The following is a 26230-nucleotide window of genomic DNA, read 5'->3' on the forward strand; positions in this document are numbered from 1 at the left end:
TTAATAAAATATTTGAGTTTAATTTAGTTAAATTAAATGTTTTTGTTTCATCTAATTTTTTGTTACGCATAAAGATATTTCTTTATATTTTGTCTTGTTTAGCTTTTTAGCATTTTATCCTTGACTTTTCTTGCTTGGCGTTTTGTGTTTTAAGGTCGTTTTTCTTCGATGCTTCTGACGATGTCCTTGTAGCTCTTTGCTTCCTCTTGCATTGCGTCGCATAGTTGTTTCGACAAGAAGGCGTTCGCCTTAATTAACGCTATTCGCCGCCATCTCGCTGGCGGGCAATTAAATTAAAGCGTATTTATCGTTAGTGTGCCTCTCTTCCGGCTCTTGTTTTGCCTTGTTTGGCTGCAATTTGTTGGCAGCATGTCAGCTATTCAAAAAAGTACTAAATTTTTACAATGAATACAACAAATTTCTTTACAAATCCCTAATTAATAACTCGATTATAATAATTTTCTGATTGTAAATTTATTTTATATTAAATTACACTAAAAAAACTATTAAATTTTTTTAACAAAATAAAACACACAAATTGTTTAATTTCTCTAAGTTACGAGCGGTAGTCCTCGCAAGATACATAATAATATATAAAGTAATTTGAAAGAAAAGTTATAGCCACTTTATTACAACGAAAAGTTCCTAATACAAAAGCTTTTATTACGCTTGAAGTACGAAGCCTCAACTTTGCAGCCGTAAATTAAAATGACGTGACACTATTTTACTCATGCTTAAACGTTGAACAAACGCTACGCGTATATTAACCACTTAAGTTATACGTTTTCCGCGTATTATTAACTTAACTCTGCTATTGTTTTCATTATCTGCTTTTATTTTGACGCGTCGAGTAACGCCACCAGCGCCAGCCTCCAACCGAGTGAAAGTAAATCTTCATGTGGAGCTTTTGTGCTACACGCCGCACCCGCGCTTTACACTTTTATGCATTGTACTCGTATCCTACATTTGTTTCTTGACGCCCGTGCTCCTCTCAACGTCGTTGAGGCTTCTATTATAAAGAAACCGTGAAACGTCGCGGGGAAGAAATCTTGTTCAGTTGTTCGCCGAGATCCGAGAATGTCGCGAACGTAATAAGGAAGTCGTGAAATTGCCGTGCGCCGTGTGCCGTGTGCAGGAGGACGATAAGTCGGTTATAAAGTAGGATGTGGCTCACAATGCGATACAATGCACGGATTTACGGTATAGTTACATTAGAGAGCGCATTGCATGGAATTCGAACTGCGGAAAGAAGAGGCGTTTGAAAACGGTTTTCGACTTGCTGTCAAATTACTATCACGTTACTACATGTTTATATATTACAGATATTTTTTTATACACAATACTGCTAGTTTTATTTGTTTGAATTTTAAAAATTTAAATTTTTTTACTTGGTGTAACGTTGCACGCATGTGGATGTAGGTTATGTGTGTAGTTCCGTGTAATTTATCTCAGCACACGGGCGATACACGCGGGAGGCAGCAGGCACACGGGCTTTATTTGGACGTATTTAGTGCGACGTTTCGAACGCCACGCGCGACGCCGTGGAACGCGAAAAAATACGCCCGACACCCGGCGCCTCCACCAACGCCCGGGTTATGTGAGAAGCTTTTGTTGCGCGTAATAGCTTTCGTTTAATCTTTTTTATGGCGTATATGGGAATTAAATGTACTTATTTACACGTTGGGTGTTTTGTGCGTACCATGCAATACATAACTCTAAAGATAATATATAAAAACATATTACGATGATGCTGTGTTAGACTATAACAGTGTAAATTAGGACATTTTAAAGAGAATCCCATTCGATCGTCCATTACTTAGCAGATTGCAGCCTGCACTTTAACGTAATCCAATCAAAATGAATTTATGTGCGCCACGCTCTCGGCAGTCGCGGATCCGCGAGCCTTCGGCACAACCCGGCGCCTTTGCCATTGGTTCTATAAAGCGTGCGGCCGATATAGCACCGACAGTAACGAACTACTCGGGCAAGTACCTTCCGAAATTGCAAAATTATACGACGACATAATCATTTCGTGTTGCCAGTTGCTGCCGACCGTCCTACATTTAACGTCTCCGCTTGACTCGCCCTCGAAACGCTTCATCTCGAAGCATTATCTTGAAAGGCAATTTTTACAATGTTATCAAACATTACACATTGCACAATAAAAAATTGCACGTGCCCAGAGTGTCAAGTAATGTATTTTCAAGCGTTTTTAGCCGAAGTTTGTTTCCGAAATTTTATTCAAATGATCCATTCGGAGCGCATAAAATAAATAAGGAAACTCATTAAGGCGTCGTTAAGTTTTAGTGGCGGATGCGTTGGCGTTTATTCATTATTACCCTTTTCGCTTTCGTTGAGCCGGTTAGCCTTCTTGAGATTAAGTCGTTTACTCGTTTATTCTGCAGTCGTTAAGACCGTCCACTCGTTGACTCACTTTTTAAGAAATTTACTTTTTTATATCCTTTTCCTTTCTAAACTCATGTAAGATTTATCTGGGCTCAAAATAAATGCGTGTTTTAAATTTTTATAATGAGAGCAAAATATTCTCGTTAAGAAAATAGCGGCAATCTGCTTTAACGCTTAGCATATTTTTGTGCGTCGAATTATTTTCACATTTTCCGAAATTTTCTCCATCTTCATTTTTCATTTCCCATCTAGTTACCTCGTTGGTTTCTTGCGCTTTTACGCACCGCCCAGCGTGTCCTTGAATCCTTTTTGCGTGCTAACCGAATGTAACATTCATCTATTCCGCTGCATAGCGTCCGCTCATTTTCGTTTCCTTCTTTTTTTCGCAGGCGTTTTCTTCTCGTTTTTTCGCTACCCTTGTCGCTCCACTTTTCGCTCCACCCTTCTGTATGCATAAGCGCGCGACTTTAAGCATTTCCATCCTTAATATAAGTGGCCTCTTCATCGTTCAACGTCAACGTCTCGACGGGACGATTTTTTATGTCGCAAAGCCTAAGTCTGCCGGCGCCTCCACCACGCGAAAAGAGCATCTTTGCCTTTTTATATTTATTTCTTTTGCTTAAACATGTATTGCGCCCGTTTATGGATTTGTGCGCTGGCGTTTCCCGTTTACTCGTTTCGTTTCGTTCGTTAATATTGCGCAGCTTAAACGAAACGACTCTACTGCGTGGCCGGCTTTCGTTTACGTTCCTTATTTCGTTTGTTTTTATATCGACTTGGAGGCTGGTTTACGATGTGACGGAATGAAGACGCGAAACACACTAGGCAAGCGACAATCATTTTATGATTTCTTAAATAAATGGTTATCTGTTTGAAATAGGTATATACAATATGTTCATAGATGTCCGCTTTTAAAAAGCTCCAATCATAAAAATACTTGAGTAAATTGCATGACAAACGAGTACGTTTCGTGAGTATGTTGTTTTAAGTACTCACGCAGGGGTTTGTTTAGAAGCTTGACTAGTTGAATCCAATTGCGCGTATCATATGTCCGCGCACGCCACTTGGGGCCCTATTAAAACGCGGCACTTAAACAAAAGGGCGCTCCTGTCGTTCGCCATTATGCGCTTGTTGTTCGAGGATAAGTACGCATATAGGGGTTAGTCTACACAATTTGTCACTAACCTTGGGCATAATTAACCTTAGAAAAGCTTCATTATTTGTTAAATTTATGTTTGAAACAAAATTTAAAAAAAAATTGAAAATAAAACAAAATCTTTATTTTTTAATCAGTAAAATAGTGAAACTTTTAATCATTTAAATATCTATTAAGTATAAAGCTTAAATTTTAAGGATTTTGTCTTTGCTTAATTCTACTCTATTCTACTCTAGAGGCATGAATTTCATGTGATTTTTGAAAGGCCGTAAAAAAATCTATGAAGAGTTTTACCATCCATTTTTTTAACACTTATTTATTAATGTTTTGAGAATACAAAAAAAATAAAAATTGAAAAAAGTTCAAAATTTTAAATTCCAGCAGGTGATAAAGTGGGGGGTCCCAAAAAATTGGCACGTGACCGTACCCATGATTTTAGCCCTCCAAGTGATATGAAATGAAAAAAAAAAAGATTGTTAATCTAGAAAAATGTCGCAATGGAATGAACTACGGACAAGTGAAAAAAATTTTTTTTTACAAAATGGCGACTGTTTGAAAAAAAGTGATTTTTTCACCCTTGTTTTTTGATATACTAGATTTTTTTTGGAATATTTAAAATCAGAATTTAGGGATAAGCGTAGTTCATTCTGAAGAAAAGTCTATAAAGAAGACCCTATAAAAATTTCAAGTAAATCGGTTCAGTAGAAGTTGAGAAATCGTGGGTACCGTCTCAAAAAATACAGTTTCGAGAAAAACAAGTTTAAAGTTTCGCGTCAATGCGAACCAGTATGGATGCCGCGTCACCAAAACGGCTATATCTCGGAAAATAATTTAAATTTTGAAAAATCCTCTTGTACACGTATTCTTGAATAGTTAAACTTTGAAAATATCAAAAAAAAATCGATTTTTTGAAATCTCTAGAGTAGAATACCCTCTTAATACCAATATACACTTTGTTCATAAAATCATAAAATGTTCAATCTTTAGATACAAAAATCACAAACATCAGTTCTCAGTTTAGTCTAGATTTGCATCCCACATACCTATTGTATTAAACAAATATTATCTTTCAATTTCATTTAGATCCTTGTTTTTCTGCCTCTCTTGAAAAAGCGTCTGTTGATCGTTATATGCAACGCTTTGTTGTGTTTAGCATGCGTAAGTGACTAGAAAATTTCTGCGTGCAAACAAAATTTGCTCAGTGTGTTTTTATTAAAAACAAACGCGACGGCATATGCCTGCGCTGTAAAATGAGTCGTTTGCCGGGTCAAAACTGACAACCTACGCACATGCCAATGAGAAGGGTTGTTGACTGCGCTAAAGATGAGTGCTTTGTTGGTGCGCCGGTTTAAGTGGACGCATAAAAGCCACCACACACATCGCGCTCGCCTTTTATGACTTATAAATATTCAGCGCCACCCTTGTGCTCGTGATCTTGTGTCTTTTAAGTGTTTAGCCCTTCAATGCTTTGTCTATGCTCGATCATAGTTTAGGTATAAGCTGCGCAAGTGCATCTACTATATTAAACACGTCTGCACAAAATTTATGTTAAAAATTTGTACATTTTACACTAAAAAATGAGTTTTTAGTTTGAGGCAATATTACATGGATTAAGATCTAAATAATTAACCGAATGTATTGATTGTTTGTTTACTGATGCCGTTTATAGAAGATAGAAGGCAAAACCGTTCGCCACAATCTTGCTGTTTCGATGTTGCGCCCAATTTGCATTCACAAATCCTCTTAACGTACTAACTTTTGCCAGCCCTTGCGCGCTCCACTGCACTTGACGCTGGGCGGCCTTTAAGGGGCTTTCGGACTAAGGAAACCCGTTTTAATGCGAGTCCTAATAACTAAACATCTCGTTATCCTCCAACACGCAGCGATTCAAATCAAACCCTAAGATGCACAAACTCTAAAACACAATTATCTCGGCGTCCTTTTATCGCCCGCCATAAATATTAAACCGTGTGCACTTTGCAAACAAACTTTGAGTTGAATTTTTGATAAAAATATTCGACGTCTAGAGTAATTCGCATTCACCGCTGCTTGCCATCATAGAACACTCAAAGTTTTGGCGGACAATTTCCGCATGTAAAGAATGTCCCAGTTAAGAATAGAAAAGTTTCTTCAGGCTCAATATTGCCAGCAGGCCAACACGTACAACTACTTCCTCAATGCCGATGCGCTTCTTTTCTCATTTTGATATTCATCATAATGGTTATAACCGCAGCGGGGGCGTCTCGACACGTAGCATCGGTTTGGCGTTTTCCGCGATATACGCCTTAACTTATGAAACTTCTAATCCGTTATTTTTCGCATATCCGATCCGGGAGCAGTGCACGCTAATTCCAGCCGACGGAATTTGCGGCGGTAAGAAGCGGCACGAAGCCGCATATAAATTTCGCACACGTACGTCAATAAATCTTTCATTATCGGCTCGACCGAAAATATTTGACTTATGAGCCGCGGCGTGGCCAGGCAATTTTCACAATTTTGCGCGCTCGAAGATGGAAGATAAAATAAATTTCTTCCAGACCTGAATCTAAACTTTTATTTAACGTATAAAAGTTTTAAAATTTTATTTTTAGTGTTAAAAGACCAAAAATATATTCATCAAACTAGAAAAGTCTTTACATTCACATAACTCTATAAAAAAAGTTTGAAAGGAAGCGAAAGCTCTACGAACGCGTCCGCATTTTAATTAAGTTCTTAATGGTGCGGTTCTCGCCGGAGTGTTGCATTGCGCATAGTGCGTACTCTTAGTCTCTGCATTCGCAAGACAAAAATAAAAAATAAAAACGCACGCGTTTGCGGCTGCATTTGTATGGTGGATGGCGTGATAAAGAGAAATGCGGCTGTGGAGGCGCCGGGCAAATGACGCCGCTGCGTGTTTTCAATTTTCTTTCCTTCCTGTGCGCAATTCTTCTTCGCTCTTCAGTTGCGGTGGCATAGTTCGCGTATATTTAAATGTGCCTTAAAAGATGCGCGGCCACTCGTGCGTTTTGTGCTCTGCTCTTATTTTCCGACATTCAGCGCACGGTTTTGATTCGTTAAAATTTAATTAAACGTGCGCTGCATGCCTCTTAGTGGCGCTTGCAAATTATTATTTTATGCGCGCTGTTTTCGCCCCGCGCGCATTTTTAATGAGAAATGAATATTTAAGTCCTGTTTTGTTTCCTCTTTAAAATGCCTCATCGTGTAAGTATTTTACGGCATTTTATCACTGCATATTTCACTTAACGCATAAAACTCTGAGGAATGAAAAAGGAGGAAAACTAAATTATATACCTGAATGGCGACAAAATTATTAGAAATATATAACACGCTTTAATTCTTTCTTAAACAAAGATTAGCATTACTAAAAAAATTGTTTATTTACTTTTATTTATATTTGTTTCTTGATTTATTTTTTATGAATAACGTTCTACTGCACAAACTTTTTTTGTGGGAGCGCGTGTGTCAATCACACTTGGGACTTGAGCGTGAGTAATGATTACTGCCGTGCTCCTGCAAGAAGTAAAAGGACGCGACTAACCGCGGCCGCCTCTACTCTTTGGACGTAATAAAGTTTCATGCGCTCAAACGACTCCACTATACTCTATCCGTCGACCAAAAGTTTCCACTTACAAATTCCCTTTTATTTGCGCGTAAGTACTTTATGTTGCTTACCACTCAGCCGCTACCTTTTTTGTATAATCCCCGAACACACATTTGCAACTATTATTTTCAAAATAATATAAATAAAACTAAAATTATCAATCTATAATAATTTATTTTGTTTGTGTTATAAACTCGGTAAATTTACTAAAATTTACTATATTTTGGTAAATACCTTTCATGCAGTTGGGGTCAGGCCCCATCTAGTTGACTCCAGGTCACTTCAAGTATTTGGACTCAATATCTCCACACTGGTCACTGGGCAAATAGTGTTGACAGGGACGAAAGCTCGGCGGAAAGTTTCACCAGCCGGAGGATGCACGCGCGTGGCAACACGGATTGCCCAACTTTACTAAACTGACTAACTAGTACCGAACTAAAATCACCGACATCGAATGTGTGATCAACCCGACCGAACGCAACTCGACGATCCAAAACCCGTAACTAGTAATTGCAAATACCAAATTACTAATGAACTAATAGGGATAATTTAAACAGAATTTAAATTAAAATACTAGTGTGTGACTGCATCACGTCAATATATAATAAACTTTAGTGTTTGTAACATGTTTGATTTTACAACGTTCCTGGGTTCACGTTGGACATATAACTATCTGATGATGCACCAGTTGCAGCGTTTAGTGATTTCTGTACACACAAGGAACCCAGAAAGAGCTGCGTCTAGGAACGGTAGGTCCGTGCCAACGAGGAAAGTTTGCACGTGCAACAGCGCAACATGCATCCGGCAATAGCGTGGCAGATAGGTGCGCACGAAGCTTGCATTACGTTATATTACCGCCACTAGTGGTTTTTCATCGTGTGCACCAAGTCGTTACCGTCCGGAGACTAAACTGCTCATAGTGATCCTAAGCTAGAACATGAACACGCGCTTGTAGCGGCAGCTCGGCGATGATGGTTATACTCATGCACCTTGTTTGCTTTGCGAGAAAATTAAACCAGTTAATTAACATTTTAGTACTCAACTAAATCACACCAAAACAAAGCAATTAAAAATGAAACTCGAATATCGTGCACATTTCGTGGATATTTAATAATATGGTAAGTGTAAACCCTCACATGGGGGACACACAGGTAGATGGTGGCAGTTTTGACGAGAAGTCACACGTCAAACACAAAACGGTGCGTGCTAACGTAGAAAACACGAAATTTCCATTAGTTTGCCGAGACTTGAATGGCCCACCTCGCTCGGAGCGTATCAATGCGCCCATAAACCTATAAACATGAGCGCTGGCATTATAACAAGTGTGTATTATGCTTATGCGTTGCCGGCGCGTTTACTTCCGACATGATCGATGCCATTAGCAATTCCGCTCGGTTCGCAAACTCTCGGCGGCGGCGGCGGCGACGGTAGATGTTTAGCACAATGAGCTCAATACGTCAACGCGAATACCTGCCAATCATGTGCACCTCCGAGTAAATAAAGATTGTATTGGTATTAAACGACATTTTAAAAATGTGTTTTAAATTGATTTTAAAACGTTTTTCTATCGATGTTTGTATTTGGATTGATCCTGTTTATATTTAGTTTCATACACATCCGGTATAGAGCCTTAAGGACTCTCGACAAAGCTTTATAAACCCGATGAGAAAATACGGCGAACGTTTACTCAGGTTAACACAATATTTACAAGCAAAAGTAACTCGGCTGGCAGCGTTGAATAAGAAAAAAGCATGCAAAAAACCTGAAGAAAAAGCCCGCGGGAAAGCCACCGACGTGTATTCGCGCGCTCCCCGGACGGATAATTTGGTGTGGAATAATTGATTGGGTCTTTTGTGAACGGTCGCGTTCCCGTCAAGAGTTTAAAACCTTCTCGTCACGTTGATAGATTGATGAATGTTATATAAATAGAAACGTATTCTATGCAAACGACATTTGTCTTCTATTAGCGCATTTTTGCTTAGATTTGCTTCCATGAGAAAAGAAAAATAATAAAAAGGAAATTAAATGTAACAAACAGATACCTGAGGACTAGAGTATATATCGATGGAGTAATCTAGGATATGACCTTTATATCCTTTGAATTTTTGCAGTAGTGCTATCAGAATTGCTCTACAAGCAAACTATTTCATCACTTTTATTTGATCACATGAAAAGAAGATTGAAGTGCACAATAAATTGCACCGTCTGCAGTCACAAAAGCATTAAAAGGACAAATATGTTTTCTGAGAGAGTCGAAATACAATATTGTCTCCTAGCAACGTCATCATGTTAAGTTTAAAAGTCAGAAACTTATTAGTTTATGATAAAAACTTAATTTTCTAAGTTGTAGCATCCAAATAAAATTTTACAATTCTTTTATTTTGTATTTTAAACGTGTGTATGATGAGTATTTAAAATTTTATACTTCAGTTGCCGAGAAGTGACTTTTAAACGCAATAAATCGTTCAGCAACCTCTTGAATGCGCGCGGAAATGCATAAAATCTAACATAAAACATTCACAATTGCTCATCTCATCTCTCAAGTACGTACCGGCAGACGTGCTTCGGTCGTCCACATCGAGCGAGGGCAATTTGTCATAAAAAAGTTTTTAATTAAATTAAGTAAAACCGGCGCAGCGCGGCAATTCTGCTTTCTGCCGTTGCGTTTGCGCTTCGACAACATGCCAGCCAGAAGGACTGCGTGTGCGAGTCGGTTAAATAAGAAATGAAAGAAATAAAAGAAACGCGAGGAAGATTTATAAGCGAAAGTATGAGTTATTATCTGCGGGCTGTTAGTGCCTGTTTCGTATTATTCGACCCTTGCGATGAAAAAAAATATACGAGCAGGAACGCACAACGAAATCGAAACGAGGAAAAAAATTGCAAGAAATAAAGAATAAAGGACTTAAGAAAAAGTATCCTGTTTAAAAGAGTATACAGACTATTCAAGAGTGAAAAAAAATTCTGACTTTGGAAACATGTTTGCTGTGCATTCTTGTATTTCGTATTTTAGTACAAAATTATACCGAATTGGTAACAGGGTTCGTAGGGTTAATAAATCCGTATAAAATACGACCGGGTGCAATTTGTTCTTTGCTTTTTTTTTGTCCCGAACTCCAAAACGGAATAATAATTTCCAATGTTTGAAATGTAAAAATTGTATATATCTACGCATATTTCTGGCTTTTTGTTAAATTCTTATTTTCCGATTGAAATCCGCTTTGTTTTCTTCGACTTCTCCGTGGAATTATTAGGATTTGGCATGAATTACGAATAAGGCGTTTGGCCGACATTGAAATTTATGCAAATACATTTTGCAAAATCCTACTTAGAATAACACGGACTTTCGGTTTGTCTTTGCAAGTCTTCCTGGTGTTTTTACTACGCCGGGGCGCAGGAAAGTCAAGGCGTCGAGACGTCATGGGGGTGTAATGAAAATTGAGAGGTTTAAAGTTCGCGGGTGGTGGCATTCGCACGTGCCGGAGTGCCCCCTCGTCTTTGGCGTCTCGTAAAATCATCATCGCGCAACTTGCGAACACGCTATTCAACGTCGGCGTTAACTTAAACTCTTTGCTCAAACAGCAATTATAAATGTAAATGTAAATGCGTTCGGTCGATGCGTTTCCAAGTTTCCCAAAAACATACAGCTTGTCGTCAACGCACTATTAATTTATATAAAACTGAAATTTTAAAAAAAATGTTTTAAAAATTAAATTTTACTGAAAATAAACTCTGAGCACTAAAATATTTTCTTTCAGAATTATTGCATTTTTTTAAGTTTTAAGTATTGTAGTGCTTTGGTTTGTAGCCGGTTTGAAGAGAAAACTTTTAGGTTGTTCCTGCTATTTCCTGCGCGTGACGTCGAAGTCGACGAAGCGCACGAGTTTGACGTTTGCGTTAACAATTTTGGGCACGAGCGACTGCCGGCATGTTGTCGACAGAGACGCGCTTTGGAAACGTGGAAATTAAGCGCAACGAGAAAGCCTATTGACACAAGCTGTCTAGCTGGATGAGCTAATACGGAAGGGTTGCAGGCGCACGTTCCATATTCTTCACAAACATGGCGGATTAACATGCGTCGTCACAATTTCTTGTATAAACATCCAATTAGATGTTCACACACAATATAAAAGTTTTTCGCACTGATGTGTCAGCCAAATGCATTTCAATGGTCAAATTTTATGTCAAATAAAAGATTTTATTCATGACACTAAAAATTTAATCTTTTTTTTTCTTCATTTTATCAGTTTTTAAGAATTTTTTGCTGTAAAAATGCAGCAATTTCTTAAATTTTATGATTTTGTGCTTTTTTTTTTTCAAAAAAAGTTTGAACCTAGACAACAGCCTTAAGCATCCACTGTTCCTATTTTGAACGCTCACAGATATTGCCTCCCAATATTTGGATATTGCCGAAGTTTTACATCTCGTTAGTTCAACTTTGCCGTCGTTTCTACGTCGGGCGCATTTGTTCATTTATATATTTCGCAGGGACGCAGCAGGCCTGCAGGGCGCACTGAAACTTTTCCTTCGAACAGTTTCATATTACAAACGAACTGATCAAGATTACCAATGAGTACTAGAGATGTTTAACAATTCGCCTTCGTTGCGCTGGAGCACGGCCCGACTCTTTCACACTTTCCACTTTCGGATTACTTTTTCTTATGCGACAACGACGAAGGCAATGAGAACGCAAACGCAAGCGATCGTTTGAGATAACTCGCTGCCTACACTTCAACCTTCTCTTAGCAAGTCTTTGATGATATTGATAAAAACCAACAGTGACGGCAAGCAGATTCCATGGAAACTCTTTAATATTTAAAGTGCTGTAAAATTTTATTATATTATACAAGATAGTTTTTGAGTGTTTTAAGAATTTTGAAATTTTAGATTTTAAATTTTCGAAACTTGTTGTAAAAGTGAATAAAAATTATAGTTTGTTGTTGAAAGGTTTGTAACGTATGGTGGGAAGAATTTCCGAGTTGAGAATTTGACCCAAAAGTTAGCTAAACCAAAAATCAAAGTTGCTTGGAGTAAAAAAGGACACGCGGAGGCACAAAGTTGTTACATGATTGGGAAAGTTAAAGTTTTTGCCATGAAAAACTTCCAGGAAGTTAAGGACAACTTGTGCAAGTGTTTCAAATGTAAAAGTAAAAATATTGTCATATACATTTTATAAGTTTATCAAAGAATTTTTATTCATACTTTATTTTTTAAATTAATAATTTTCACAAAATTAATAACTTTTAATACCACAGCCACAAAAATTTAATAACATAAAACAAGAAATGCAGTAAACTTAATATTATGTAAAAAAACTAACGTAAAAAAGGTGTTGAGTTCCACTACGACCAAAAGTTTTCTATTTCCTTTTAATTTGAGTGTCCTCTTTACTTTGCACGTTTTTACTGTGTCTCCCACTTTTATTTCATTAATACATTTTCAATGGAATAAAAACTTTGCCATCCAAGTTTTAACAATGTTACTTCGTTTCTTTTTGTTTTGTAACGAGGCACGAGACACAACTCGTACTAGAACCATTCGTATTTAGATGGAGGAAAAAACGAAACATAAAGTTTTCTTTACGGCAAACAGAGCTAATTATAGCAAACTATGGCAGAAGGAATCAAAGCAACTAACTATCCAAAACAATAATAGAGTAATATAAGCCAATATTCAATCTGGAAAACAATAAAACTATAGTTTCTGGTTAAATTACAAATATAGCAGGAATAAAAGTTTATTTTGCATCAATAACAATTTGGTATTTATTTAAACAGTTTACAAAACCAATATCTGTCTATGAATGTTTAATATTAGATGTAATTGTCAACAAAATAAGTTTTGAGCATTGTCTTTTTTGCTGACTTCAGAAATTTCATCGTTAATGTTATTATTTGTTTTTGATTGTTTTTGACTTATATATTGCAGTGGTATTTTGCTCAAATAGAGTGTGTTTTTCAAAGTTTTAATTAGTTGCTGATTTATTAAACAACAAGTACTATAAACGAATAAAATTAAAGTTTTAATATTAAAATTGTTTTGAATTCTGAAATAATATAAAATATTTTCTTTTAGGCAAATAAAATCTTTCTTAAGAACTAAAAAATATTTATTAAAATGCTAAGAGTAAAATTTATTAAACTGAAGCATCATATCGAGAATTCCAGTCACCTTGATTCCAAGTCAGACCGAAATTCTCTTACCCGCTTAGCTCGATACAGCCCGCTTTCCGTTTTACAACAATTATAGATGGATTAAACTGTTTGCGCAAACTATTTAGGTCCAAGCAGTGTGGTCGATTGCTTCGTTCTCTTCATCTCGCCCCATCCTGCTCTTAGACCTTAATTCATCCTTCGGTTGTTCCTTGGCGGTGCGGTTTGCGCGCTCCAACAACCAACCGTCTTAGGAAACCGCGAGCGCATTAAGTCATTATTAAATTTCGCTTTGCTGCATCTCGATACTAAATCACATGCATAGATAAGCATAAAATTTAAATGCAGATTATTACAGTTAAATCACGTATGTTGCATTGTTATGAGACAAATTATATCAATCAATATGTAGGAAGTTGTTTTAGTTGTTGATGGTATCGAGTGCGGTAAATGCGGAACGCCGAGCGTTGAATATCCTAATGTTCAATGTGTTCAAGTGGAGTTAGAAGTTTGGATTATTCCGTTGTGCGGCTGACTTCTGGGCCTGCTCGTTTTGCTTAAATATGTCTGCGATGTTTAAGCCTTGGAGCGCTTTCCGGCAAACTTTGCTTTTCGCTAGTCGAAGAAATTACGAGCAGCACTTAAAGCTAACTATCTAATTATAAAGTTATTGTTTTAGTTGTTGTTTGGCTGGCCATCGAAATTTTTTAATAAACCACTGTTCTATTAATTTTATAATATTAAAATATGAATTTAATTTTATCCCAGGATGTAAAAATCTAAAGAAAAGTGTCATTAAATATCAAATTTAATTTTGGTATGAAGAAGTTCACTATTAGTTTTTATATTTTTCGTGACTCAACCTTCGAACACATTGAAATATCGATTTGAAGACATTTTGACTGTCGAGCACATACATTATGCATAAATCCCGCAGAGGCGCCGCTCACAAGTAGCAGTATAAGGACATTAGCCCTGTTTATTTAGCTTAACCGGCTCGTTAAATTTAATGTCGAATCAGATAAGGTCGCATAAGTTGGAAGTTGTCGAGTGCGTTTCCCCCAGTTGCGTCGTCTTGATATCATGTATCTAATGCGTGCGGGAAGAAAAACCTCGCTTGACTGCGCGTTGATGGAGTCGGAATACTCGGAATTGAGCGAAATACTTTGTATGATAATAAAGGTCAAAAAGGGTGTCGGATCGTAATGTCATCTGCATTGTACCGAAAGTAGGTCAGGGACAATACTTGATTATTGTGATCGGCGTTCAAAATAAAAACAACAACACAACACAAATCGTAATCAAATAATATTTTTTGCCGATTGTAGCAAAATGCAATTATTGCGGAACTAAAACGCTTGTCACCTCTCATTGTAAAAATGACTCGTTTGGCGAAAATGCGAGGATCACCCGCAGGATAACCGAAATGATTGCGTAAAGCGCGCACGTACGAGCCGCACGTTTCCACTGCATAGTAACCAGAGAAGCGCGTGCAATACATCATGGTGGTGAAATACACCCTGTCACTTTATACCAAAGCGTTCGTAGAGTTCATAAATTAATCAACATAGCCACAGCGGAATGTTCAAACATTTGTTTGATATCTTAAGAATATATTTACAATTTAGTGTTGTTGGCAACTATTTTTCCTTTTTCCTTTGGGTTCATAATTTTTATACTGAGTTTTCACACGCATGTCAGGGAACAAATAAAGAAAAGAAGAAAATATAAAAGGAATCATTGCGAAAAGCCTTTGGCATAGTGTTTCCTTGAGGAGTCAGTGTTACCGCAAAGTTGACAACTAATCAAAGTTTTTACTTCACTAGTACCCGCCGCACGCATGAAAAAGTTGATGCGTGCGTGTCGTGCTTTCCTCTACAACTTTTAAGCCTCTGATTTAATGTTATTTCTGCACAACATCGTGTTTCCTTCCTCTTTCAGTTCCAAGAAATGGAAATTCTTGAATCAAATTAAACCGATATTATGTTCACGATTACTTCTAGGAACTCAATAATTAAAATAGACGATTTTGGCCTTGTACTTAATGTGTTTATTGTAATATTTGTGATGGAATTACAGCAATAATTGCGTCTTCGACTTGTCCAGAATGTAGGCGTTGTGCTTGGTAACAATGTGCCTTTGTTTGCTCGCCATCGGCCTTTGTGTCAATTCGCTAATTAGATTTTCGTTTTGTTGCGATTGTCTTGCGTCATTTATTGCATTATTAAATGCGACTTTCATGCTTCGCATCGTTTCCAGAACTTGCCAAGGACTTCGCTATTGGTAATCCCGCGGCTTATAATTGGATTATTCTTTGATTCTTAGTACGTGAGCAATTTTCTTTTTAAAAAATTAATCACTAAAATATTTTTGTCTTGTTGCAGAAAATTCTATCTTTATAAGATAATTTCGATTAATTATTATGAAATAAAAATTAAATCCTTACTCAATTAGGTAAATATTTGATCATGTAGAGAAAAAAATCTTCCGTTTCATTTCTCTCTAATTGTATGACTGGAAATGAAAGAATTTAAATGGGTTGAGCTTCAGTAGCGCTTTATTTGTAGTTGAACCGCTCACTAACTGGTAAATAAAAGTTTAATTTCTAGTGTGGAAGCTAAAAGTTTCACTGCACTTGATAAAAAATCCGATTGGCATGTTTGCCGTGTTCGAGATTGAGGTTGCAGTTTGCGAAATCATGAACACGAGCGCGCGCGCGGACGAAAGTCATTAATTTCATTAACAGCAACGTAGCAATCAGTCTAAAATTAATTAGTTTCAATCAATAGTCGTTCTTTTTTTCCAGGCGTGTGCTGTATTTGAGTTTGAGTTTCGTTACCGGTTTGAAAATCGACCATGGCGTCGCCCCCTTAACGATGTATCGCGTTCAAACGCTTTCGTTTGAGCACCGCGAATTCCAACTTCTGTCTACTTTACCACTTGCACAAAGTTTGATAGAAACTCATCACTAACTACAAACTAGAATTTGCTTGATTAAAATTATACGATCGAGTATATCGTCGAATTTATTTTTAACTTATGAATTCAAAGTTTTTCGAAAATCTGGCGAAATCGAGGGGTTTACTAATTGAATGAAACATTTCGTATGAAGCTAAAGTCAAATGTTCAAGAGGAAAACTCTGGAGGAGTCTGTAGGGAATGGGCAGCCGGAAAAAAGAAACAGAACGTAAACGCAAAAGTAAAAGCAATAAACCTGCAATTCGATTTGATTAATTGGTCGAACGTCTCGGCGAGACAAGCGCGTTCTAAGTTTTTGATTTATTTGTTAGGTAATTGCTTTTCATTCCTTCCTTCTCTCAAAAAATTTACTGCCTACACTCAAAATCTCTAAAGATTTTCAATTGGAACCACAATTAATAAACATATACTATTTTTACAAAGTTGTAGCAACTTCTATTGTTAATGTTTTTTACTGCGCTTGTTTAGTTTTCAGTTTTACTTAAGAACCAATTTATTTCAAGCTTCTTCCGACTTTCCGCGAGGAAGAGTCACTGTGCCACACGAGTTGGTTCTATATTGAAAACAATAAATTGTCAGCACTCTACACAACCGTTTCACTAGCGCGAAGATTTTTCTACAATGCCATCCTACTTTTCACTATTACAATAGACAATGTATTTTCAGTGTTTCGGCGAATGCGAATAGTTTGTGCGCATAGCACGTTGCTCTCTTCCGGGTGACATATAACTTAGTTGACTGTGAAAAGTCGGAAGTTATTTTTATCGTTTAAACGTTACAGGATAGCTTTTTTTCCTCGCACGGATACAAATGCATAAAAACAAATACCACAGAAACATGTGTAATAAACTCAAAGGAAAATCTATGAACGTGATGTATCAAAATTGTATTATATAAGAGCATATTGAACGAGTTATATCCAAATAGTGTTGTCTTGTATTTCATGCAGTGTTTTTGTTTCTTTGTTTTCTTTGTTATTGCTCTTTACTGTTTGTCATTGCGAGTTGCTTTTTAAGCGAGAGTAAAGTACGCGTTCATAACGGATGTTAATACGCTAGTCGCCTTTTATTACCAGCTTAGTCTGCGCTTTTTACATTTATTTCGATGCGTTTGTTTTAGCGAAAGAAGCGTCAGTTTACTTTGCGTCGGTTATTGTTGTCTTGTTTTATACTAAAAGCGGATCAAGTTTTTATTGAAGCGTTAATAGCTTTCGTTGCTTATTGTTTTCTCTAAAATGATGTGCATGCTGTGGAAAGCAAATGTTGTTTTCTATACAAATCAAATATTGTAGTAAAAGCGGACGGTATTTGTGTTATTGTTAAATGTGGATTGCCTCGTTTATATTGCAGTAGAAGAGTAAACCCAATAGTAAACTATAGTAAATTTAATAGCTTAAATTTCAAATTTAACTAGTTTATTTTATAGAGAAATTTCCGTAGATTAAGACTCTGCGATTCGTTACTTTCTATCTCGTTTAGTTTACGACATATTCGCAATTAAAATAAATAGTCAAAAATTAAAAAATTGCAATTTTTAGCATATTCAGTTGTGGTTTTAGACCTTTTACCCCATTAAATTAGATTAATTTACTATTTTATCTGATAGAGAATTTTTCATTCTTTCATAATCAGCAATTCGTTGCTTGCTATAGCTTTTAGTTTAAGAGATATTAATTATCAAAAATCGTCGAAAAAGTATCAAGCACACCCTTGGCAAGTTTATCTTAAAATTAAAATTTAATCTCTCAGATTTCCGTTTTAACGATCCTATCTGATAGAGAATAGTTCGTAGATAAAGACGCCGCAAACGGTTCTTAAATATCTCTTTTAGTTTACGAGATATTCGCGATTGAATAAAATGGGCAAAAATTGATAAATGTCACTTTTTAGCACTTTTAGTCAAGTTTTTCGACCTTTTACTGTAGGAAATATAAATAATTTATATTTTTATCTGATAGAGAATTTTCCAATCTTTCATAATCAGCAATTTGTTGGTAGCTGCCTCTTTTAGTTTAAGAGATATTAATTTTTGAAAATCGTCGAAAAAAAGTATCAAGCACCCCCCCTTGGCAATTTTTTCTTAAAAATGAAAATTTCATCTCTTAAATTTCCGTTTTAACTATCGTATCTTATAGAGAATAGTCCGTAGATTAAGACGCTGCGAACGGATCTTAAATATCTCTTTTAGTTTACGAGATATTCGCGATTGAATAAAATGGCCAAAAATTGATATATGTCACTTTTTAGTATTTTTATTGGCGTTTTTTACCTTTTACTGTTGGAAATATAATTATTTTAGGTATCTGACGTAAGACACGGTCAAACATATTTGTTTAAAATACGAGTATTTTCGGTCGAAAACAGAGTCAAACTTTTTTAGATTAAATATTTTCTGTCAAAAGACAGGGTCCACCTTTTTTGTTTAAAATATTTTTGGTCGAAAGACAGGGTCGAACTGTTTTCGTTAAATTATTTTCGGTCGAAAGACAGGGTCGAACTTTTTTGTTTAAAATATTTTTGGTCGAAAGACAGAGTCGAACTTTTTTGTTTAAAATATTTTCGGTCGAAAGACAGAGTCGAACTTTTTTGTTTAAAATATTTTCGGTCGAAGGACAGGGTCGAACTTTTTTGTTTAAAATATTTTCTGTTGAAGCACAGCAACAAACGTTTATGATAAAATTATTTTTGGTTGATTCATTTGCAACGTTTGTTGCAAATTTAAGAAGAAATACTTTATTTTAATCCATAAATATTTAGATTAAAAAAGTACATATCTTGACTTTATACTCTAATTACTACCTAAACAATTAGTCTTATAATAAAATAGTGCTAACATAAAATACTCAGAATCATCAATTCTTTATTGTTTTGTTATAAAAAGTTCAAGTATTAAATTTTTATTTTTTATATCAGAGACGATGGAGAAAATTAAAAATTCAGTTTATTGCAGTTTTCTTGCAAACTAATAATGCTAAAGAAAAACGCTTTTCAGTATTGTATTCAAGGTAAAATTTTGCATCTAATCCCATACAAAAAATTTATGTTTTCTATAATTATGTAATTACTGAAAATGGTCAATAACTTGAAAACTAATAATCATATCGGAACAAAACCTGAAAAAATGGCTTTCTTACACAATTCTGCACCTAGTTGGTAAGTTTCAAGAAAAACTGTACAATGGTTCAATTTACTCGGTACCGATTTTCACCAGATTTTTCCAAAATATTGATGTTATCGGAAAACGGACTGCATATCTTTCACCACGTTACAATTCTCTATTGATTGCCGTTTTTCATTTTCCTCTAGCTTAACTTTTAATTTTTAGACCAAAAAGTAGTCTCTTGATGATTTTTAGCAAGTTTTTGTCAACTGTATAGAATCAAAAAACTAAATCTGCCATTTTGTAGACGCTTGTTATGGCATGAAAGAAATGCAAAAATGTTCATTGTAACTTTTATAGTTTCCGAGAAAATTACGTCGAAAAATTAGTTTTCACTACATCAATTTTTTTATTTTAAACTCTTATTCGATATAGATATCCATTCTGAACATTTAGCCGTTTTCCGTTTTTGATTATCTTTATTAGTTCTTGAGATAATTTGCTATTAAGTGATGTTGCAAGTACATGTCGCAACTAAATACGTCTACAAGCCATGCCCTTAGTACTATTAAAAAGGAAGTTGTGTAAATAAGCCAATTAGAAGCGGCACTAACTAGAAACATCATTTTTAATAAATTTAAAAATTAGTAATTAAAATGTTAGACGCCTCCACCAAATATTTATTAATTAAATTAATTTTTAAAGAAATTAAAAATTGATAATTTTTATTGTTGATAAATAAAGAAAATAACTTTACAAATGAAGTATTTAAATAACTTTTTGTAATTTGACCTAAAATTTAAAAGATAAACGTTAAAAATTGAGTTCAGTAATGTAACTCGGTTGACAAAAATAAAATCGTCTTAGGACATGAACAATGAGTAATGGATAAAAATCTTACTAAGATTTATTGATAAGAATTAATTGTTTGATTAGAATCTGAAAACAGAAATTAAAAATTCCAACTTTTAATTTTGAGCATAAAAAAGAGAAAAGATTTGACTTTTTTAGGACAAAATCTTTTCATCGATGTTTCGACATGAAATTATTTAACCAAAAAAGTTCGGCCCTGTCTTTCGACCGAAAATAATTTAACCAAATAAGTTCGGCCCTGTCTTTCGACAGAAAATAATTTAATCAGAAAAATTTGGCCCTGTCTTTTAACAGAAAATTGATTTAACACAACAATTAAACCTTGTTCATTGACCTAATTAATATTTAATCATAATATCAAAGCTAGTTTTAGCCATAAAATTAATAATTTTGACAAAAATAGCTAAGTTTCAGGACCAATTTTAGAGCAGTTCTAGCCGATTTAGAGGAAAGAAAAAATATACATCTTATTAACTAACTATCGAACTACAGCTTACCCTTAAAAAATTTTTAATTACTCTATTAGTTCCGTAGATATAGGGTGTTTTCTGAAGCACGTTTTGACCAATTGTGAAAAAGGTCGATATTTAGTGATCATTTACGGGCAATTCCAAAGGGTTAGAACGTTTAAAATATATACCAGCCCTTGAATGTCTATTCAACTATATTATCACATCAAAAAAACCTAAATTACCCTGTTAGTACAAGAAATACAGAGTGTTTTTGACAGTCAGTTTTGATAATTTGTGAATAATACACATTTTTGATTAGCATTTTAGGGCACTTCCTTTAGCTTTAGTGAATAAAAAATAAATGCACAAGTTAAAGGGTTTCTTGAACTACAATTTGACATGAATTTACCTAAAATTTAATTGTTAGTATAGGAGTTGCAGGGTGTTTTCTTTAGCGTGTTTTGAAAATATTGAAGAATTGACCAGTTTTGACCATAATTTATGGCATTTTTTAAAAGAATTGAGAAAGTAAAAATATTGCATGTTATATAAGGTCTTTTAATCTACAATATATCAGCAAACCCTGAATATTACTCCATTAGTATGGGAGATACAGAGTGTTTTCAACACTACGTTTTGATTAATTTCAAGAAAGAAGCATTTTTAGCGCGCAATTTGGGACAGTTTTTGAAACTTTACAAGAAGCAAAAAGTACACATTGCAAAGGGCGTCCTAACCTACAATATGACATTGAAAAACATTGAATTGCTTTTATGGTTCACAAGATATAGGGCGTTACCCGCATCAAGTTTTGATAATATAAGAGAAACAGTAGGCAGGCGGTATTTAAAACAAATAGCTATGTTACTTCACTAATTTTTTAATAAAAACTTAAACTAAAATATTTTTATTGTACATATATGATGTGCTAACGAGATATAAATTGCTTATCTTACATGTGAAAATCATTAAGATACCGAGTAATCCAAAAAATAATTTATCATATAAACTAATATTTACGACAAATGTTTCCATGATCCTATACATAAATTCAACATAAAGTTACTTATTAAAGCTAAATGACATTAGAAATATTTAAATCCATGATTTTGATATATTGAGTATCAGTTTTGTAAATGTGTAAAATTTGCGAACTGGATAAAATTTACGATGCGTATATTTTTCGCATTTCGACATGTTCGCTGCGCACAACACATGGACTAATCGAAGCGTGACATTAAAATATACGCGCATCAAATATCATCGTAATTCGTTAAATTATTATTACTACAGCACAGTGCGTGGCATATTTATTAATTAGCATAAATATATCAATCGCACCGGACACAACCGCACAGTACAGCGCACAAATGATAATTAATTTTCCGCTACTCACGATATCCAGTAAAATTACTAATTGTATTCGAAATTTTCTAATGGGAACAATGAGCACATAAACGTATATGGAAATTCCTACAGGTCTTCAAAGCGTTGCAAGTCACCTCATTCTTATTTTCGTGTTATTCATGACTGTACTTTATCACTCCTTTCAGTTTAATGCTAAACGATTTCTTTATATTTTAGATGCTGATGCTGATGCGCCGGTGGAAGACATAAACGACATCGGAGCGTCGTACCCTCCATTTGAAGGCCCGCCCGTACAATTCGCCACCGAAAACTGCACGGTGACAACGTCGCAAATAGGATCGACGGCTTTTGTCCCTTGCGTCGTTAATAACATTAGAGAGGGAATTGTGAGTATGAGTATATAGAGTAACACTTTATTTTTTAATATTATTTAAATGACTTGTAAAATGTTAAAAACGTCTTGCATATAATCAAGAGTAAAAATTTGCAGTATTTTTAACATTTTATATATAAAATTTATATAACATTTGTACTAAGTAGCAAGGTGATATGTTACCAAATGCAGAAATTGCAGATTATTGAACTCGAAGAACAAAACACTGCACAAACAATAAATTATTAAATATTTAAATTCAAAACATCCTGCATAATACATGAATATTCAAAATAGACGTGAATATCCAATGAAAAACATTACTACATTTTGTTTGGTTCTCCTGCAGAAAATTCTTAAATTCACAATTGCTGCGCACAGTGCACCAGAATTTGTTGCAGCTTGCAGTAGGAAATTCTTTATCCTGCTATAAATGTTTCTAGTCTACCGAGCGTTAAAAATGCAAATTTACGTTTACTGTATTCTCGTATTCCAGTAGTATGACTGTTATACATTGTTTTCAACATCTTTTAGTATTTTTAGATGTTTATCGAGAGCAAGACGTTGTGCATGAGTTGCAATGCATTAATAAATTATTTATTCATCTATACTTCAAAGTTGCGCAATAAATTTCACGCAGTAATTGAAATTATAATTTTTGTTCATTTACGTTAATAAATCACTCTTAATTACGTAGCAAGTCCTTAAAAAAGAGCACAGAATTTAAATACGTTTAATTCTGGCCTCATGGTAATGATTGCGCTTTGTAATTTAATTTAATTGCCGTAATGGATCGCGTAGTGTACGCAAAAAAGCGGTGTGTGACATGGCGTTAGACATCACCGAACTGAAATTGCAGCCTTAGGAACGTGCCACCGCTACCGATTGTTTGAAATGCACTTTTCTGGTGATGGACAATGCGCAGATCTAGCAGATTTCCGGTTTTGTTGAGTCGGTAGTAGGCAGTGGCGTAATTGAGGCTTTGTATGTGCGCAGAGAAATCGCGTAACGAGCACATTAGGTCGACACATTTTCGCGAAAAACGCGCACGGCCAATCTCTATACGTATTCCCAAACGGGTAATTCTTGCTTTTTTTCACTTTTTCTATTAGGAAGCACAATGGGCCATTGCATTTTAAGTTCGTGTCGTTGCCATTTGTTTAAAAAAGTTGTAGAGAAAACAAAGGGGATTTAATTTAAATCTGCACGTAAATGCAATTTATTTTGTAGTGTACAAATTGTTTATTAATGCATAGATTTAATATGTTTTATTTTATTTTGTTGAAATATTTATACAATAATTTTATTACTGCAGAGAATATTGTAGACATGTTAAAACAAACAAAAATTGCCTTTGATGTTTATTTTTGGGTAAATTTATTGTCATCAAATTGTTTTCACGATGTGAAAGTAATTCTACCGTAGGAAGCATTAAATTTCATGGCAACTTTAGGCTGCTTATGCAGTAAAACTGTTATATACTCTAAAAATTAAATTTTGCAAAAATAATTTCATTATTCGTAATTTTTTCAAAAATCAGCGGAATTGCTGAAACTAATCATAATATAATTATTCTTTCTTTGAATTCACAGTAAAAATGTGTCAGTGTGAATATAGATGCTTTCGTAATCTTATCGCATTAAAATTGCAGGTGTCCTGGATAAGGCGGAAGGATTATCATCTACTTACCGTCGGCCCGACAACGTACAGCAGCGACGAGCGCTTTCAGGCGGTGCACATCCAGCACTCGGAGGTAAAATTTCTATTTCATTAATACTACATTCGAACGACACCACCTACCTACGCCCACGCCTCGTAAAGTTCGCACGGGGCATAAAAAGCGCGCAGAGGCACGTTGAATTTTGCATTCGGCGCGATTTGCATTAGTGCCGCTAATCCATGCACAAGGATTTGTTGATGCCAATTGCCGTGCGTTAAGCAGCTATTCAAAACATACCCAGACGAAAAACACAATTGAAAACTTTTAAAGTTCAGGAAAAATTTATTTTATTGCAGTTTTAAATCGAAAATAAATTTATGAATAATTGAATATAGAAGTTGGTAATAAATGTTTTAATGCCGTTGTTAAATATAATTATTGATTAGAAATTACGTTTTAGAAGTTTGTAGTCACGAGGTATCCGTTTTGTTATATCGCGTGGATATAACACACAATGAAATTCGATTTGGATCAACATTCATTGGGGTTCTTCAGTTATCCCAAACGAACTCTGAATGCGCGTACTTCAAGCGGACACTCGCGGTCCCGACGCCATTATTCCACTTAATCGAATATCTAGGTATCTCCTTTCTCCAATTTCTCTTTCAATTTTCACCTACATCCACTAAAATATCTAACTAAAAGTAAAACTATTGTGTCTTTTCATTCTATTTCTGTTTTTGTGACGCTGTAAAAGAATAAAAACGCAAACGAGATAAAAATCTCGACACACACACACACCCGTTTCTCTGTGTATAATTGTGCTGATACAGAAAGTTATCAACTTCCGGCGCATTGTGCTCACCCCACATCTGTTCACGTCACCGCCACCGGCCACTGGCTGCGAATACAATGAGACGCGGTGTGTGGCGGCGCGCGGCGCGAGATGAGAAAGCCGACGACACGATGCGCACCGGCCATCACAGGATTTGCAATTGTTGTCGCAGCCCGCCAGCCCGAGTGTCAGAGACTCGAATGGGTGACTTAATTGCTTTTTCCCCATCGCAATCGGAACGTGCCTACATGTGCGCGCCGCAAAATGCCGAATAGTTTTTCGCGTCGTTTTACTGCCTTCCCACCTCATCGCACTCGCATTTCCATTTTCTATTCGTTATCCGTTTGTTTGCTTGACCATTTTGTTTGTGAACGTCGAAGCAATATGCAGCAAGGATGCATTTTGTTTCGTTTCATTTTTTTTATCCAACCCAACACGTATTTATTCACAAATAAACAGCGTTTTGTTACGTGTGAACAAAAAAAGTGAAATAAAAAGAAAACACGTGACAAAAAAATATTTATATTAAGTTGGACAAATAAAGCTTTTGTTCAAGTCCTGGGCTGAAAATCAGCTTTTTGCGATGAATGAAAAACCAGCTCGCTTAATTATATGCATTTTTTTCTGTGTTTTTTTCCAACGGGTATTCGTTTTAATTCCGACTTCTTTACGTCGACGCACAATTCTAATTTTTCTCCGCGTGTCCTCAATTTCTGCTCTTAAAATTCCTTCTAACATCCTCACGTTCCGAGTTTTTTTTGTTATTTGTTTGTTTTTTTGCCCCCGCACGTTCGCGGTCGGCGACTTTATCTGGAGCGCCGGGAGTAGTTTGTCTGCTTTTCATTAGTGAGGCTTAATTTGCAGCTAACACAGAACTCCATCGTGACATTCAAAGCTCGTGCAGGCTAGCGTTTTCAACTTTGCTGATAAAGCATTATCAGTTGCCTAACTCGTCCACTTATTTGCTGCCGCAGCTAGCTGGTTCATTGCGGTCGTTCAATTATATCGGTTATAAGCCATTCTTTGCCTTGTTATACCGAACCAGGCTTCTTCTCATTCATTTCAGTGCAGTGAAAAAAATATATATAACAGGCGAAAAAGCGTTGTTTCAGCGGATTTGCTTTCCTTACAAACTGAAAACTTTTGTTCTAAAATATTAACTCTTTAATTAAGGAAGCCATGGAGTAATAATGAATTTTTAAATTAACATCCAAGAAAAAATATACGAAAATTTCATATTTTTATAAACAATACAGAAAAAAACAAATTTTACTTA

General features: G+C 35.4%; 1 protein-coding gene across 2 annotated transcripts in view; it reads left to right on the forward strand.

The window, feature by feature from the left end:
• The window catches only part of LOC135799097 (limbic system-associated membrane protein-like), a 78607-nt gene that overhangs the window by 49181 nt on the left and 3196 nt on the right, over positions 1-26230 (forward strand). For both annotated transcript variants that reach the window (XM_065312115.1, XM_065312116.1), the window contains exons 3-4: positions 22303-22472; positions 24111-24212. In XM_065312115.1, the coding sequence (XP_065168187.1) occupies positions 22303-22472; positions 24111-24212 (272 nt within the window). The remainder of the gene's footprint in view (positions 1-22302; positions 22473-24110; positions 24213-26230) is intronic.

This window comes from Atheta coriaria, unplaced genomic scaffold, assembly GCF_025399875.1.
Source record: "Atheta coriaria isolate IRGN ID8LTWV9N9 unplaced genomic scaffold, Caltech_Dcor_3.1 hic_scaffold_9_pilon, whole genome shotgun sequence".
NCBI lineage: Eukaryota > Metazoa > Arthropoda > Insecta > Coleoptera > Staphylinidae > Dalotia > Dalotia coriaria.